This window comes from Excalfactoria chinensis, chromosome 2 (genome assembly GCF_039878825.1).
Source record: "Excalfactoria chinensis isolate bCotChi1 chromosome 2, bCotChi1.hap2, whole genome shotgun sequence".
NCBI classification, from domain to species: Eukaryota; Metazoa; Chordata; class Aves; order Galliformes; family Phasianidae; genus Excalfactoria; species Excalfactoria chinensis.
The window spans coordinates 64,823,016-64,841,257 of record NC_092826.1 but is presented as its reverse complement, the minus strand read 5'-3'; the positions used below and the strand labels follow the sequence as shown (position 1 = coordinate 64,841,257).

General features: G+C 42.6%; 1 protein-coding gene across 6 annotated transcripts in view; it reads right to left on the bottom strand.

The window, feature by feature from the left end:
• COBL (cordon-bleu WH2 repeat protein) overlaps positions 1–16,405 on the bottom strand; it is a 145,561-nt gene extending 129,156 nt beyond the window's left edge. For 3 of the 6 annotated variants that reach the window (XM_072329898.1, XM_072329896.1, XM_072329897.1), the window contains exon 1: positions 16,173–16,367. In XM_072329898.1, coding sequence (XP_072185999.1) covers positions 16,173–16,216 — 44 coding nt within the window. In that variant the 5' untranslated portion in view covers positions 16,217–16,367. Of the gene's footprint in view, positions 1–16,172 lie in introns of all 6 variants that reach the window. The other 3 variants (XM_072329895.1, XM_072329899.1, XM_072329900.1) reach the window with 3 other exon arrangements.
• Positions 16,406–18,242: the final 1,837 nt, after the last annotated feature.

The following is an 18,242-nucleotide window of genomic DNA, read 5'->3' as shown; positions in this document are numbered from 1 at the left end:
AAACCCCTCAGCCAACCTTACGACTCTTGAATGCGGACCGAGCCAAGGGCTGAAGTCCACAGCCTGCCTCAGACTGAAGGGATAGTCCTTCCGGATTAGCTCCCACAATCCCCAAAGATTTGATTAATTATGATAAATTTGAATTATAAAATTATTTCTCTGTGTTAATAGCTTTTTTTTCTTTTTTTTTAAATAATCCTCTTACTAAAATGCCGTATAGCCCCAACAGGTTTAAGACTCACATCACCTGCAAAACAGCAGCTACAGCCTCGCAAATTACCAGTTTCCACTGAAACACTCCTGATGTATTTTCATATACAACGTGCAGATTTAATCTCATGGTTGACTTCTTCCCTACTCATGCAATGGACAGCACTCTGACACAAAATTCCATGAGGGTAAGCTTGAGATTTGCTATCGCCATTCCAAATCACATGTGAAATTTGGAAGCTCACACACTTGTGCAAAAGAGATCAACTTCATCTGGCCAAACACAAACTCTGGTCCTGAATATCTAGTTCAGCTTGTGAGGAAAATGATTTTAGTTCAAGAATCCATAAGGTATATTAGCCATCTGTCATCTTCAGGAAAGCAAACAGCATGAAACGAACTTCTGTAATGTAAATATACACACAGAGAGCAGACAGCCCAATTTCATACTTAAGCTTGATGTGAAGAACTGGAAATGATAACACAAGATACCACCCAAAATCTTCAAAACAGGACAGAAGACAGCTGTCAGTGCTGTGTTAATTCCGTATGGGAGTAACAATTTAAAGGATTTTACAGAGAGTAATGCATAGGCAGACTTCATCTTAAAGCCAAAGAGTATATATATATAAAAACAAAGACATGTGGAACTGTCATTTAGAAAAACAATCCTGTTAAGTCTCTGTTTGAGATACTAATTTCTTTTAAAAACATATATATACTCAGGGGGGGCAGGGGAGGAGTAGAGGCTTGTAGCTGCTGTTGGCTATCACTAGGAACTGCCAGCCACCTCACTTCTTCATCCCACCTGCTGCACAACAGCGCATTCATGCAGTTCAGCAGCTCTGCCAGCAGAACGTTTTGAATCCCTATCAGAATGGGAGTATTGTCTTGAGGATTTACACCAAGCTACTCTTTTTTTCCATTAAGGCTAACTTGCAGACATGCGTACAAAGATGGAAACACAATCTCTCTCCAAAGGGGAATTAAATAATCACACTCCTTAATCTCCCTGTAAAAGAGCTACCAGAGAGTAACATTTTTCTTTTCCACTTGCCATAATAAAACCACTCCCAGTCATGTACCTGGAATCAAATAACATCCCACATTCTTCACACAAAGAATATTCTACTGCGTAACACAGAAAGAGTTGAGAGCTTCTTTCTCATTTTCACCAGAACAGAAATGTCTTGAATGAAGCTCCATCCCCCTGAAGCACCATTGTGGCTTAGGTCTCACAAGAGGGCTCCCATCAGAGTAATCTTTACAACTTGTGGAGCTTTTCCTGACACTGTCACTGGAAACCTCCCTGCCAGCCCCTAAGCCTGAACCCTCTCTCCTGACCTTCATTCAATACTGGAGTGGAAATAGCAGAGGAGGAGAGCTGACCAGAATGCAGCACTTTGGTACATTTAATCACACTTGTGTGTGTATACATAACTTGAGAGGGGTTCACTTGGCTTTGTTATTTCAAAAATCCCAGTCAGGACAAGATGAGCTCAACCCGTTGAGTGCAACTCCACAGCGGCTACAGCCGCATTAGGCAGATCACAACGCCCTTCTGCATAAACTCGGGCAGCAGAATGCATGTACTATTATTCTGTGTCATTTTTGTACCTGTTTATGCATGGGGAAATAGTAAGATAAATGCATACATTCATGTAATAATTATCTTAAGGAGAGACAAAATATGTCAGTTTTCAGTATAAAGTTGGGATAACGATGGATTACTAAAGGTACTCTTTTAACATTGTGTGTTTTTCCATGAGTCTTTTCATATTTTCTACTTGATCTTCAACTAAAATGCAGCTGACAATCTCCTTGCATTTACAGTCGCTGAAAACTCTCATGATTCCATGCCTAAATAAAGAAGCCCGCCCAACCACAAGCTTGTCCTTTCAACGAAAGCAGGACAAGGAACCCTCCTCCACCCCACGATCTGAGCGCAGGCACTGTGCAGCTCCTCTCTGGGCTCCGAGCAGCCCGCACACCCACGCCACATAAGTCCCAGGAAGATCATTTCCCAGCAGACATTTGCAGACACGTTACTAACGATCCAGCTGCTAATTTAGCATCTGCTCATATTCTCAGGTTACCAGTGGGTACCTCCCCGCCCCAGCAGCCTGCTCTGAATGGGTAGTACTCACGCACGGCTTTGCCTCTCTGAAATACAGGGATATATTTAGAAACAGCCAGCAACTTCATACGCTAAGGCAGAGGCACGCTTCAGATTAAGTAGGTAAATAAAACCCAGTCAAAAGTAATAATAAAACAAACAAACAAACAGAAAAAAAACTTTTCAAGACAGCATCTTCTTGATTTAGCCACTGCAAGAAAGACCAAAGGAAAAAACTTTTTATATTGCAACTTAATCTAGGGAAAAAGATATTTCTTCTCCCCCGCCCTTTCTCAAAAAAGCAATTTGCTGCCGCTTATTTGAAGTAGAGTTTCTTTAATATGAAACCAAGGCACGCAAGATATGCTACACATATTTACTGTATGAAGTGAAAAACCTCCTGTTACTACAAGTACATTTCTGTTAGATCTGAATTCAGATATTGAAGCATACTTTAAGCTCATCTGGAAATGAATCTGCCACCAGAAAAGCTCTGCGCTTTCACTTCAGAGTAAGCCTGTGCCGTAGATGAAAAGATCCCTACTCTGAGTACGCTCTGTCTTCATTTCACGACTAGAACTGAACTACACAGCTCATATAGTAGTCTCAAAGTTACACAACATTTTCTTGTTTTGATTGTTAGGTTTTGTGATAATAACATTCTGAAGTACTGAACCACCATAGCTCTACTTATGGAATACATGCGTAGACACTGAACTACTGAATGGCAAAGAAATTACTGTAATGAAGAAGTAAATGCTGCTTAAAAAGGAAAATATTTCTCACCATTAAAAATAAGTGCATTATTAGTCAGACAGTTCTCTCACTGTAACTGAAATACTATTCTAGTAGAATATATTTATTTACGCAAGCTATAATAATGACGGCACATTATGAATTACAGGCTGATTCAAACACAGAGGCATACTCAGACATAATAAATGAGATGATGCCAATATTTAGATCTGCAGCCAGAGGACATATGGCTCGTTATCAATTTTATGTAATTGCAAAGGTGCGTATCAAAATACACCCAGATTGTTATAGCTTTAAAAGAACTGGAAGCAGACTACATGAGAACACATATTTCCCCCTCTTTTACTTCAGGGCACGAATCCCAAGATAAAATCGCTCAGGTTGGAAAAGACCTTAAAGACGGTCAAGTCCAACCACGACACAACCATACTACCCTAACAACCCTCTGCTAAATCATATCCCTGAGCACCACTTCCAAACATTTTTTTAAACACGTTCAGAGATGGTGACTCAACCACCTCCCTGGGGAGCCTATTCCAATGCTTAACAACCCTTTCTGGAAAGAAGTTTTTCCTGGTATCCAACCTAAGCCTCTCCTGGTGCAACCTGATCAGCATGGAGGCTTGAAAAATGTCAGAGAAGAGAACAAGAAGTAGCTTAAGAAAAGGGATTCATACAGCAGTGCACTTAGGGACATGGTTTAGTAAACACGGTGGTGATGGTTTGACAGCTGGACTAAATTATCTTTGAGGTCTCTTTTGACATTAATGACTGTGATTGTGTACCCTCACTGTGTGCCCAGCTGGGCCCTCATAGCTCCAGCAGGCTGTGAGTCCTCTCAGCCTTATGGCAGCAGGCTGAAAGCCATTTGGGCCACCAACGGCTAGACAAGTCACCACCTGAGTGGCAGCCATGTCACAAGCGGTGATTTAATGAGGGGACATGATAGACCAAGGAGCAGGCAAACATCAACCAGAAAAGCAGGGACAGTGGGGGGGGGGGGGGGAGGGGTTCCTTCCAGCTCCTTTAAATCCTGGCCCCTGAGCAGCAATAACTTTACTCCAGCTGTCAATTCAAGGATGCATTTCTACTCAAACACCAAAATTAAAAACTTGCAAGAGAATTTGCAAAAGAGGCTAGAAAGAATAAACTTCACCATGATGGAAAAGAAAGTTTTCTTCAAGTTTTTTCTCCATTTGTTCTTAAAACCGCAAACACCTGAACTCCACCAACTGCTGAAACCTGCACACATCAGTGGCCCTGCCCTACCCAAGACACTGACCACACAGAAGTCAGTCTTGTCTCATACACAAGGCTATGCAGAATTTCAGGTGATTTGGGAGACTGCATCAAATATCTACATTGTTGCACTCTATCAAGCCATAGTAAAAGTGAAGTATGTATCCCTTGGCCCTTTCCTTCTACATGCATTTTGAGGAACACAAACCACCACCCAAATTTTGTTTCAACTCAAAGTATTGCTCTTCTCTCCGCATAATTGGAACTTCATCAGAAAACAATTTCCTCGAGTACAGCAAACTTTACAATCTATATCTTGCACAGTTTTTCAGACTATCATCCTCGTAAGTCCATCTAGGACTCTGCACTTGTCAGATATAAATGGTCCAATGACCAATTCCGGAAGGACCAAAACAGCAACACAATTCCATAGACATGCTGATTCTAGAAGCAAAGTTCTCCACCAAAGCATTTCCTTTCAACATTTTTCAACACATACTATCCAGATTTTCATAGTTTATCTGCAACTCCATGTGAAACAAACACAATTAATTATTCAGAGATGAGCTGAAGTTTTCAAAGAATCCTAAAATACTTACACGCTTTCATTTAAATTTCCAGGGAGCCTACCAAAGCAGTAAGATCAAAGAATACACATCCTTCTAAGAGCAGTAAGTCAGCTCAATATCAGGTGCTTGCTCACTTTTGTGCCGTGGCACAAAATCTCACAGAGACCAGCTACACACTGTGCATAAAGCACCTACGCATTCTTATCCTTCCTCAACCAATACCAACTAGCTATACATACACTACTCACCAGCAACACACGGAGTAGCCCAGAGGAGAGAAATCATCCACTTCCCAAACAAGTCCCATGAGAATATCTCTATGGTTGTTTATCTTAATCAGGAAGAATGGAGGCATTTTCATTACGGTACAAATCACAAGCACTACAGATTCATGAAGCCTTCATTCCATTCAGCTCATCAAAATCCTTAAGTTTTATAGAAACATTTATCCGGTTGACAGAAAATAATACTATTTCTACTCTCAGCTGCATCAATATGGTAACGGTGATCAATATAATCACCATTACACTTACTGGTTTCCTTTCTACTACGGAGTTGCAGTACCTTCAGTGAAAGGAAAAAGCAGCATAGAAAACTAAGAAGTCTAGACAGTTTTAAGGTTTCAAATTTAAATAATGCTTGGTGAAAGCAATTTTATACAGGAAACTCCCTGTTGCTGATTTGGGGTTTTGTCTTAATCTAAATAATGCTAATGAAAGATTTATAGATATTTGAATACTGTTGCACACGTACAGCCAGGTGCTAAACAGAGCATGTGGGGCTTATTTGCAATTTGAGCTTCCACATGTTTTTCCAAGTAACTCTGCCTAGCCCTTCCTGACCAAGCCGGGAAGAGAAATTTAGAGCCCCCATGCTAGTGACATGTCTGTTCCTATGTGCTCAGGATTAAGAGCCCAGATAATTCCTCCAAGATTAATCAGAAGGCTGAAGTAGGAAAGACGACCCACAAAAGAAGAGCAATAGAACGTATTGCCCCTTCTGAAGAATTTGGGTCACTCTGTATGGTTTATCTGCATCAGGGGCTGGTATGCATGGGCTGCCTAACCACACAGGCATTGCGTGCTGCCCAGTGTTCACATTTGGCACCCGAGCTCTGCAGGGAAAGACTATTTACATGAGCATAGTTTCTGTATTTTATATACTACACACAGTTGTTTAACCTCCAACCATAGAGGTAGGTGGGAATATAGATTTGAAAAGCTCGACTAGGAACTGTTCATACATACATTGCTTTTAAAGAAAAGTTCATTTGCACACAGACAAAAAATATCCGGTACCGTTCATTTCTTCCCAGGTAAATCTAAGCTAAACTGCAACATGTAGGCAATTTAAGAATTACACCAGTTCAATACTACACCAAGTTAAAACAAACAAACAAACAACAACAAAAAACAAAACAGAAATTATTCCCAGGTAGCAAATTAGTAATATAAATAATTTGCAACGCACTGCAAAAAGTTATTTCTTTCCAGGTAACTCCTTATGGAAATGAATCAGAATGGGGAATTTACGGTGCTTTCATGGCAAGAAACCCAAGGTATCTGTATAAACAGGTTTTACGCTTCAGGCAGTTTTGTATTTGTAAAATACGTTCCCGTAGACTTGGATCCCATTTTTTAATAGGAGAAAGTATGGAATTAAACAGCTTGAATGTAAAGAGATATCATTCCAAAATAACTATGGCTAATTTGAGAATACACAATGAGAAACAATAAACAGTGATATGGATGAGCAGTCATCTTAAACACAGCTGGTGCAATGTCTTGACAAGCTGTGGGCATTTTTATTTTTTTTTTAAATAAAAGTGAACACTACCCAGTCCTGTAAAAAGAACAAGAGCAATAACAGAAACAACTGACCTCTTCTACGAATTCCAGCCCTGTATCTTTAGTGTCTAAAAGGTCTTTAGCTGTAAAGCGTTAGTGGAAACACAGTACTCTGAAGTTTATTATCATGTAAATAAAGAAAAACAAGTGGAGAACAAATACAAACTACAAAGCAAAGCCCTGGTAAAGAGTCATGGACAGTGAGTATCAATAGCCAACCCAAACGTGCAGGAGTGACCCTGTGCCGGTCCTTCTCCCATATCTGTGGCACAGCAGCAGATGCAATGATTTCAGTTCTCTGTGCCCTGAGCAAAAAAGCACATGGACGTGCCCTCTTTCCTCCCCACTAAGCGGGTCCTACAAATTCAAGCTAATCCAGAGCAGCTGACCAAAGTCTTGTTATTCAGTATAGCATTAAGTGGATGAGCTTGATTTCCTGGCAGGTGAAAGCAGATTCACTACCCAAACAGAGCCCAAAAAACCCACAGGCATGGATTGACTCTGCCCAGCCCCTACTGTTCTCTTTGTGCAAAATTACACTGATATATACAATGATTATTAATATATATACTTTTAAGGCCCTGGTTTGTTTCATATAAGGGTAGAGAAAAACAATTCTTTAAAAAACTGAAAAGAAACAACAAGAAATAACATAGCTGGAGAGTGGGGGGGGACCGAGGAAGAACTTGCTTCTTCATCCTTTCATCAAGTGCTAAAACCACTGTTTATTTACTGCAAAATAGAACTGCCAAAAAAAAAAAAAAAAAAAAAAAAAAAAAAAGTCTCTGATCTGTCATAATTTCTAAAATACATAATTTGTCTTCTTCAGAAAGAAGAATTCTTCTCCAAAGGCAAAGGTATAATAAATTTTCCTTAGAAGACTAATGTTTTTCTTCATACTTGTGAGATTGATTGATTTGTGATAGTTGCAGAATAACTACCTGTATTTTCAGGATGCTGTTCTCTTGTTTCTTACAAGTCCAAGCAAGAGCTGGAAGGAGAATATAGTTAACTGCTGTAGTATTAACTGCTTAAAAGTTAAAGAGAAAAGCAATTTTACTTTCATCACGAAATAGCTTAAACATGAACAAACAGTTCCAGGTCTGTGCTTAGAGAATCTCTTTCTAAGTAGTTCTTAACACAGGTGGTACCATCTGCAAAAATTGAATGGGATGGATAAAAAAATAACTGAGTTTATTACTCAGAAGTGTAGTTTATTTTTTTTATCCTCCTAAGTACACAGTAATTTGTAAAATCCACAAATATCTTAATTTAAATTATTGTTCTGTAATTGCCTATGTAAAAGGTAAGGCATAGCTATTGTCTTCTTTCATTTCTTTTGTATTTTGTATCTGACGCTAGACTCCATCCATCACATGTAAATTTGTCTTAAAATAGAAAACCCAGGTTTGGTTAGAAAGAAGTAATGTTGCATTAATACACACTCAGGAATAACAGACTCGACATGACAACAACGTTCTTCAATTTACTAATTTAAGAATAGAATTAAAAATATACTCCAGTGTTAAATTAAAGCTTTGATTTACAGCTATATTAAGCTGTCAAGTGATGGCCAGGCAAAACTCAGCACAGCCAACCTTGGGGGATGAACAGCACATGGTCCATCTTGGGAGGACAGGCAGCTACATGGGCTGCAGATAGAGCCTGGGATGGGAAATCAGACCTAGTCTGTCTCTGTCCAGAAAAGGAGCCACGGCATTCAGCAGTCCTCAAGGAGCAGCAAAGTGGCAGCAAGAACACACATGGCAAAAGACACGCAGTTATGGACATCAGGCACCAGGGCATTACTTCTGCATGCTATTAGATGACCAAATGATTCTCCAGTTCAGCTCAGGCAGGCAAACAGAGGTAATTAAAGGCAAGCAAAATAAATAATTGCGTTGATTACAATGTAGCAACATGATCTGATCTTGCTGTAACTGTACGCAGCGAATTTGTAGAATCAGTGTTGTTACGACCTGAAGGTGTCACCACTCCAGGATTTTAATCAGGCCAAAAGTCAATGCTTGGTATCCTTCTCAAGGAGAAGATCTCAATAACTGAGATTTGTCAGCACAGCACAGCGCAGTCCTAAGAAGGCCCTGTGAGCAGCGTGACCAGCCCAAAAGAGAGAAACAGCACTGATCCTGAAACATGAGATGTATCCCCCTGAGAAACTAAGAGTAACTTCTTTGGTATCTGTGTAGGCTTTGGAAAGCGTAGGCTTGGTACTACGAGAAGACCAAAATATTCTCTTGTCACTGCCCAGAACCATTGTCACACAGTTCAGAAATACAACACTGCAGCAAAAGAATATATAAGAAGAACATGGGAAAGGAAAGTTTCTCCCTTCAAATTCAGCTGAAACTATAGATTGATTTTGGAGACTGCCGTTATGGAACTGAGGAAAAACCAAAATGGAAAACACGCATTCTGTGTGCAGTAAGAGCAGACTTACTGTCCTTTATGTATTTGTCTAGATGGTATTTTTACTGCATATGCAAGATAGTAACATCAAACAAGAAGTAAGCATAATAAACAACTCTCATCAGAAAACAAAAGAAGGAAAGGTCACCTAAGCACAGAAATAAGAACAACAACAAAAAAATAATTGTTTTATCCCAAAATAACTTGGGGTATTTAGTATCTTTTTGGAACCTACTAGTGCCAGGAAAAAAACCAAAACAAAACAAAAAGCTGATTATATCCTAAAACAACTCTATACAACCTACACAAAAAAAATAAAAGAAACATTACTACTTTAAAGGTATTTTCTCTTTTAAGTTGGAAGGATGCTGCCACAGCTCCCAGGAGACCTAAGGGGCAAAATCAACAGCATCCCCAGTGTGTGGTGCAAAGCCAAAGTCATGTAGACAATATAAAAATGGAGCTCTTTGCAGCTTTGGAGAAGTTGGCTTTGACTGCGCCTTCCTACATCCGGTGGCTCCTCCATACACAGCAAGATGAGGACCTTGGCCCAGCCCTGGAGGCCAAGCTGGCACCAGTATAGTGGAAAAAACCAGCAGTCTATCCCCCAAAAAATAATTGCCTTTTCAAAGGAAACAAAAGACGATTTGCAACCAATATAAGAAGGTTGCATATCACCTTACTATAGATGGAAGCACATATGCTTACTAAAACAATGTTTGGAAATTTAGAAAGCACCTCATCAACCAGCAATATTTAAAGCTCAACATAGTTGCGTGGGCTTGAAAGAAACATAATTCATTATCACTTGTGAAAAAATAACAGTTCCACTCTGACAGCTCAACATAACAATGGTGTTTCAGTAGCAGCTGATTGGCTCAGGCTGCATTTACGTAAAAAACAACCCAACACAGTGATGGAAAACAGGTATGGTGAATGGAGAATGTTATTGCTTGTTAGTCGAGTTGTCCTTACTGAAAATAGGAAGGAACTCTTATCTGATTAAGTGCTTCTGGACTGGTGCTTGCTGTTAAACTTTTACAGTACGTCTGAATTTAGAACACTGATAACATAAAATGTAATATTTGTGCTCAAGCTCCATGCCAGCAGTGCGGCTTCGCATCTTATCTGCTTATTTTATTGGGTAAGAGGAATATTAACTGTTAGCACCACAAACCGGAATAGTTCAGTAAGACTTTCTTCAGGCTTTGTCATCATTGCTAGGGTTTGCAACAGAAACACCGACTTTAACACAGCACCTTTGGGAATACCACGAGGCTCAGATATTTTTGGCTTTTTACTCAAAGCAGAAGAGACTTTCAGTTGGTTCAGGCAAATTCTGCGCAGCAACAGATCAGTATAAACCTTCACCCCTCCCATGCAGGTCCTTGTATATGGTTCTCTATAACCTAGTTCCCGAATGGCCTGACTGTTGGTTATCAGGTGAGAGACTCTCCATCACAACTTGCCAGACTGTGCCACTTTACATCTATCACTACAACACCGAGAAACTCACAGACCTACCTTCTAACTTAGGCACAGCTTAATTGCCTTTAATAAAACAGAAGTTATCGGGGTGGTATTGCTTTTTGATTCTCACAGAAAATTTTATAGTGCCATCACTGGCGTGATAACAGGAGACTGCTGGCTCTTCCCATGCAATACGCTGCAAGGAACACACAAAACACAGCTGAACACCACATTCAGTTTACTGGATCAGCAGTTAGCATTATTATTACTGGTCCAATATACTCCCCCTGTCTGGAAACTATAGTGATAATAAAAGCACACTAAAACCACGTTAGACATCTTTTTCTTTTTTTTCCCCCTTATCCCTGATGACAGCTGCACCAAAACCCAGTGCCTTATGCAGCTTTGCAGCTTGGAGAATAATGAAACTGAAAAGCTTTCTGGCTGAAGGTTCTAAAAGCAGGCATTGGGCACTGTTTGCAGCAGCTATCCCGGCACTGCCCTGCCACTCAACCTCTGACTCATTCCTTGGCACATCGCTGGCATTGTAATGCTGAAACTATGACAACAATACACTATTCCCAGGATCTCTATTTAACGATAAGCAGCCCAGCTCATGGAGCAATTGATAGCTCTGGAAATGCCCTATACCTAAAGAGGATTAGTATGTGCTGCAACATCCACTATCTAGAAATGCAGCTACTTCTAAAAGATCCTTAAGTCACAAATTTGGGTGGAAACAGAGATAGTAACCCTTTTTCCATTCCTGGCTTCTAATGCGGGAGCCGGCTTAGCCCACTAAGCAAAAATACATTTCTAAAGACCTTTCAATCTATCAGAAAAAAACATTTAAGTGTCAAAGCTGCCAATTTTATGGAAATGACGATGGCAAAGCACCACAAAAAGCTGCAGTACGCAGAGCATTGCCATTGCCAGAAAATCAAGTGTTTGCTGATGCTGAGGGAGTAGCTGAAAGCCAAGCACAGGGGAAGGCTTGTTCAGGCTCTGAATTGGGATTCAGGAGAAGAGAGTTGTTTCTCCAGTTCTGTCACAGGTCTCCTGGCAGCTCTGAAGCAAGCCATGCAAGCATGGTCACATGTCTGCCTGTATAGCATGGACTCCCTAAGTCCATTTATTAGATGAATGTTTTTAGGAAGCCTTCATAAATGCTTCTAAAACAACTTGAGTTCATTGACATTGAGTCTTAATACATACTTAAAACACAATAGATGTTAAAGACTATGTACATATATTCAAGAAAAGTCTAATTCCTTCGTTGCATGGCAAAACAAACAAACCCACAAAGGATTAACTACACACTAAGCTGCAACATATTTATCAAATGGACTTCCAAATTATTTAAGAAGTTGCTTTTTCCCTTTATCATATAAAACAATATCATCTAAAACTGTACAAATAAGAATGGTCTACACTGCAATCATATCCTCTCTCCCAAATTTTATCCACTGCAGCACTCTGGAAAGTCACTGTGATTGGTGTCATTTGCTCTGATAGGGTGGTAAGTGAAATCTGTCCCATCAAAATGCAGTGCTACCCCTGCTGAGTACTTCTATACAGAAATATGACCATGATGTAAAGTTACAGAAGCAAAAACTGCAGAAAAATGAAGTTGGATTCCAAGAAAAAAAGACACTAAGAACATATGAAACATAAGATAGCAGGAAAGGTTCGACTCCATCCAACAGTGGCAGCCATGGCATAAAAGAGAAAGATGAAAAAATACAGAGGATATTCATACGGAAGAAAATAATGAGACAATTAGGAGACTGGGAAAGTGAAAACAGATCTTGAATATTCTGGGCAATCCAGAAATAACACTTTAAGAAGTAGACTTCTAGAAGAAAGCAAAAAATAAACAAATGAAGAAAGAAGAAATGGGAAAGCAAACTCAGAAAGAACAGCTGTTGCGACTGAACTGCACTGCTTTATCTCACCTTATTGCTTATTCTTACAATTAGCTCACTTATCTTCAGCAATCCTGAGATATTAGTCACGACTGAAAATGCCTATGTTTTGCAGGTCAATAATCATGTTCATACAGAGGTGCAAAATACAGCAAAACCCGCCCTGTTTTAGTTTACATACTAGCAGGCTCAATTCTTCTGTTAGTCTTACACCATTCTTTTCTTTTATTGTGCTCTATCTCCACTGACACGAGAAGTAATTTGAATTCCAATTACTGGTGAGAGGAGGACAGGGCTAACACTGGTGGCGGTACCAGCAACGTGGGTACTCATAGGAATGCTGTCTGAATTCTGCAAGAGAGGTGTACAAACCAGAACACAAGATGAAGGATAACACCAGAAGTACAAGTGGCAGCCTGCCAGCAAAGGAACTGCCAACTCACAAACACTACTTTTCTACCATGCTACCTAAAATGACATTCAGTCATCGTCCTTTGCCATCCATCGTTCTGCACATTACATGCATGTCTCTCATAATACAAAGTAGGTGAAATATTAAGTCAAAAAAATGGGAAATTTTCAAGATTAATTACATGGTTGTTTCCATATACCTTAAATGTTGTAACATCTGATGGTGAGAAATGATACAGTGTAAGTTATTTTACGCTGACATTTACACAGACACTATGAGGACAGTAGTTCTCTCCAGGCTTTTCTATACAACAATCACACGTATATGCTAAACACTGATTTTTTTTCTTTAATTTTTATTGTTTTAAAAAAGTGGATGTATGATTTCATAAAGCAACTTGCTTAAGGACTAGAATAAAAGGAGAAGGTTTCAGCAAGTTCAGCTGTGTGACACGCTGTACCCAGGGGTTTACTTTTCTGAGCTCAGCATGTAACGTCACTGCTGTTTCGCAGCCTTTATCTGACTTACATGGTCACATCAGTCCAGCAGATAAATCACTCCAAAGCAGGTGTGTTAGCATGTGCCTCTACTTGCGATAAGTAGAGATCTGTGAGATGAGGAAGGAGTTTGCAGTACAAGTAGTAAAGGTCCTACACTAAAAAAGTTGCACGGGCACTTTCTTAATGTAGGTATTTTGCCTAACTACACTGCACGTTGTGGAGGAACGTCCCTGTGCTCAGCATCGCAGCACAGAGAAGCACCCATATGCTGTGGGCTCCAGTGGGAGACAACGATGCTTGCACTCACAGAGGATAAAGCTCTGCCCTTTGCAAGAGCTGATCCTGCACATCCCCATTTTTGGCTTCAGTTCTCTATGTCACTTACGATCAATGCATGCCAATTTTTTCGTGTTACAGTCAATAAAGTCACCAGTTGGACATTCAGGAGATTCAGGGGCCTCGTCTCTGCACTCCCTACCAAAATAAATGCAGCTGCACACACCAAAGCAGTAGGTTTTCAACAACTGTTTTTCCCTCTTCCAGTCATGCTCCCATTGCAAAACTACAGAGCAAATCCCATGTTCTGCTACTAGTACTCATAGAATCATAAATTCATAGAATGACCTATGTTGAAAAGGACCTCAAAGATCATCTAGTTCCAACCCCCCTGCTATGTGCAGAGTCACCAACCACCAGATCAGGCTGCCTGGAGCCACATCTAGCCTGGCATTCAATGCCTCCAGGGATGGGGCGTCCACAACCTCCTCGGGCAACCTGTTCCAGTGTGTCACCACCCTCTGTGCGAAAAACTTCCTCCTAATATCTAACCTAAACATATTCAGTGTCTTAAATTCACATTCATAACCTAAAATAAATGTTAATTAAGTATGGCATTATGGACTTAATAAAGCTTCTAGCCATTAGCATTAGTAAGATTCTTCGGACTGATGTCCACAATTATTCTTGAAACAGAGCAACAGGAAAAACCCTGCAGCAACAACACAAACAGCATCTTTTCCTTTGCATTCAAGACAAAAGCAAACAAACAAAAACCCATCAGCATCCTACTTTTAAATGTGCAATTCCCAGCAGCTGTGCCAGGAACACATGCAGCCAGTTTATCTGTGCAGAGCACACAGCAGAGCTGCTGGACTCTACTGCACGATACATTAAATCAGCACACTGTTTAACAAGGAAAACCCTCAGCATTACCGTTAATGATTTACACAGGGACAAAACAGCTCTGCCTAAATTTTGTTAAAAATTATAAAGCTGGGATTATTTTAACCCTTTACTTTCAGAACTGGCTGCTAACTCAATCAACAAGCTGGGAATGTGTAGCACAGTTCTTCCACTGCAAAAGGAACACATTTCTGCCACAGTCATCTAAAAATCCACATTCCCAGACAAGTTCCACAGATGCTGCTGACATCTGGATCCCTACGGGAAGTGACAAGGACAGAAGAAGCTATCCTCTTGCTATGCGTTCCTGGCCAATTTCCTCACGGAACAAATAAAACCTAATTAGGGAGCAAACATCCATTGATTTCCAGTACTGATGCTGAAAATTCAGAGTATTATGTACTGCTCAGTGAAATCCACAGATCCACAGCTGACAGCACGGGCACATCCAAACTGTGCTTCTACAGCTTCCAAGGAAAGCAGGAGCACTTCAGCACTTAAAAAAGTCTCAGTTAGGGTAGACTAGTGCTGAGTACACAACGGCTTTGCCACCAGCATATTGTTGCGCAATATCCCAAGTGTAGAATAGGTTCTGCTCCTTGGGCTATGCTGGGAGTTCTTCAACTGAAGTTAATGCACTTACAGCAACTTCTGGCCATCCATGCAGTATCCATCTGCTCGTGGAACCTGCTCCACGCTCACAGAGACAAAACTAGCTGTTTGTGAGTTCCATTCAGTATATTGCTGAGCTCCAAGATGCAGAAACAAGCAGTTTTTTTTTCATTCCAGACTCTAACAAAACTGAATACCGAGCAAACAGGACAAGATTTTAATCAGCATTACACAGAGAGGAGTGCTTCTTATTCTTCAAAGTGCTCACACAGAAAGTTAGCAGCCTTGCTTCCCAAGTCCAAGAAACATTACACACAGTTCTATTACTGCAGCATCTTGGCATCTTCTCTTCACCCACTGCCCCCTGTTCTAATTTTGAGTCACTCACTACGAGACTTCCCATCAAATAAAGAAACGATGGAAATTAAAGATTAAAAAAACGAAAAGCCACATTAGCCCTCAAGCGCGTACTTTAATGCTGCTTTTTATTTAACTGAATTTATGACACGAATATTGGAACTTCGAAAGAACATTAAATAAAAAAACTTCAGAACCAACCGCAGTCCTCAGTGCGATCGGGCAGCATGAAGCAGAGCAGTAAACTGCACCGAGCGTTCAGCACAGCCTCAAACCCGCCTTGCTCCCACTCCGATCAAAGCGATCTCACCTCGCTGCTGCTTCCCCACCGGTCGAACCCCCGACCCGCCCCGCTACAAACCCTCGCTCACTCGCGCCTGCCACTCGGGCCGCCCGCTCGGCCCAGCGGCCCTGAGCCCGCACCCCGGCCCCAGCGCCGCCCCACTCCCGCGCCCCGTGTCCGGGCCGGGCGGCACGGGGGGGTCCCGGCACCTGCCGGCAGTCAGGACGGCCGCTCGGAGACCGAAGCCGGGGCTCGGGGGTGACTTACCCGCTGGGCGGCTTGCCGGCCGTGGGGCGGACGAGGGTCTCCATGGGCGTTCTAAAGGGTCCCGGCGCGAGGAGAAGCGAAGGTCGAAGAGGAGAAGGAAGCAGAGGGCAGCGAGTGAGCACTGTCTCCCCACGCCCGCGAGCTTTCCCCCCGGCCCGGCCGCGCTCCCGCAGCCGCTGGCGGGGCGGGGAAAGGGCAAAGTTACCGCTCCCCGCTCCGCGGCGGGCGGCACTCCCGGCGTGGGGCGGGAGCCCGTTGAGAAGGAGGGAGGGAAGGAGAGCGACGGCCGCCTCCAGGGCCGGCAGGGACGCACCGCCCGAGCTGTGACTGGTCGGCCGGGCCCTCCTACCTGCGGGCACTCGGGGAGGGAGCAGCTGGTGGCTCCGCAGCTGCCCGCTCCCCTCTCACCGGCCCGTGCGGGGGCGAGGGCGCACGCGGGGCCGTTTCCATGTGAGCGCTCGGGACAAACACAAACACTGCCGCCCCCGCCGCCCACGCACCGTGCCCGACAGCGGGGAGATGGAGGCTTCTGCGGGGTGTCCCGGCTGACGCTCGCCGTCCCCTCAACCCGCGTGGCCGGCGGCGCCTTGAAGTCTCAACAGTGTCAGAAGCACTGCATGTCCCCCGGCGGAGCAACTGTTACACTTGTGCGTGAAAGGAAAGCTAGATGCGGGCTTATGTTACTGGAGGATGTGCCTCGTTTTGGGCACCCTGGCCCCTCTCAGGCATTTCAGGAGTTCCTCTGCTTCTCTCCAAGCCTCTCTGTTCGCTTCACCTTCTGTTCCGGATTGTGGTGGCAGACGGGCCAGGCCACCGCCAAAGCAGGGAGCGAGAAGGCTAAGCGGGGTGAAACCCCATCACAGAGCTGAGGGTAGGGGAGCTGCCTTGGCCATCTCCCCTTGACAGTGTGAGGACTCTCCTCAGGTCCTGGCAGATCAGCAGAAGTGGAGAGCACTGCTTTCTATTTCTTCCTTCCCATCCCTGTCATACAGAGAGGGCTTGACGGTGAGGGAAGCAACTGGCCATCCTGCCGTAGGGAATGAAAACAATATTCTGCAGAAGCAAAGCATTATGGATCACTGTTAACGTGGGTAAAAGTTCACTGAGTCACCACAGCTCAGTAATTGGTAATGTGCCACTTGTACCCCTATGAGAATAAATAGGCTGGCTTGCATACGTTGTTTTGCAAGGGAATTGGTCTCTCAGATGCAGTTTCCCCACTATCACAGAACTAGCAGAAATGAATGGTGATCCCAGAGAAGCTGTGCGTGTCCCATCCATGGTTGGATGGATCCGTGAGCAGCCTGATGTAGTAGGTGGCATCCCTGCCTATGGCAGTGGGTTGCGGCTGGGGGGATCTGAGATCCTTTCCAACTCAAACCATTCAGTGATTCTGTGATTCTATTTAACCACAGGATCTCAGTTTCACAGCACTATATATCATGCATTTGGTGCATTTTTAATCCCCCCCCCCCCCCCCCCCCCCCTTTTTAGTCCTAAATCTAAATTCTTACCCTAGAACACATGCTAAAGCTGCACAAACACAAAACCTCTACCAGACCCCAAAGATGTTCCTACCTCAAGAGCAAACTTCACTGTTCTGCTCCAGGAACCTGCAAGAACTTCCTGCATCTCACTATGCTGTGCTACACCTGAAGGAAGGTGTGCTCACCTTGCATCCACCTGCTCTTTCCTCCTCCACTCTCAAACCCACCCACATTTCCAGTGACATCCTTATGGCTGTCCCGCAGAGCAGGACTCTCACTGTCTTCTTCACCGCCTGCAGACCTGTTCCAGTTTCTCTCGCCCTTTCCCATTAGCTTCACTGTTTCACATTAGTTTATTCTCTAGCAGCATTGCTTAAATGTTTTCTGTTTGATAGCATTTTCTCTTCAATTCCTATAAAACAACATTCTTAGAGTATATAAAGGTTGCCACAACCCAGCAGTGAACAGCAAAATAGTATTTGCTTATTACATTTGCTTTATTTGATACAGCACAGTAAATGACTGTCATCAATCCTTGAAATCACCATCTCAACACTGCTTCAGAGTTCCAGGAGCAGTAACA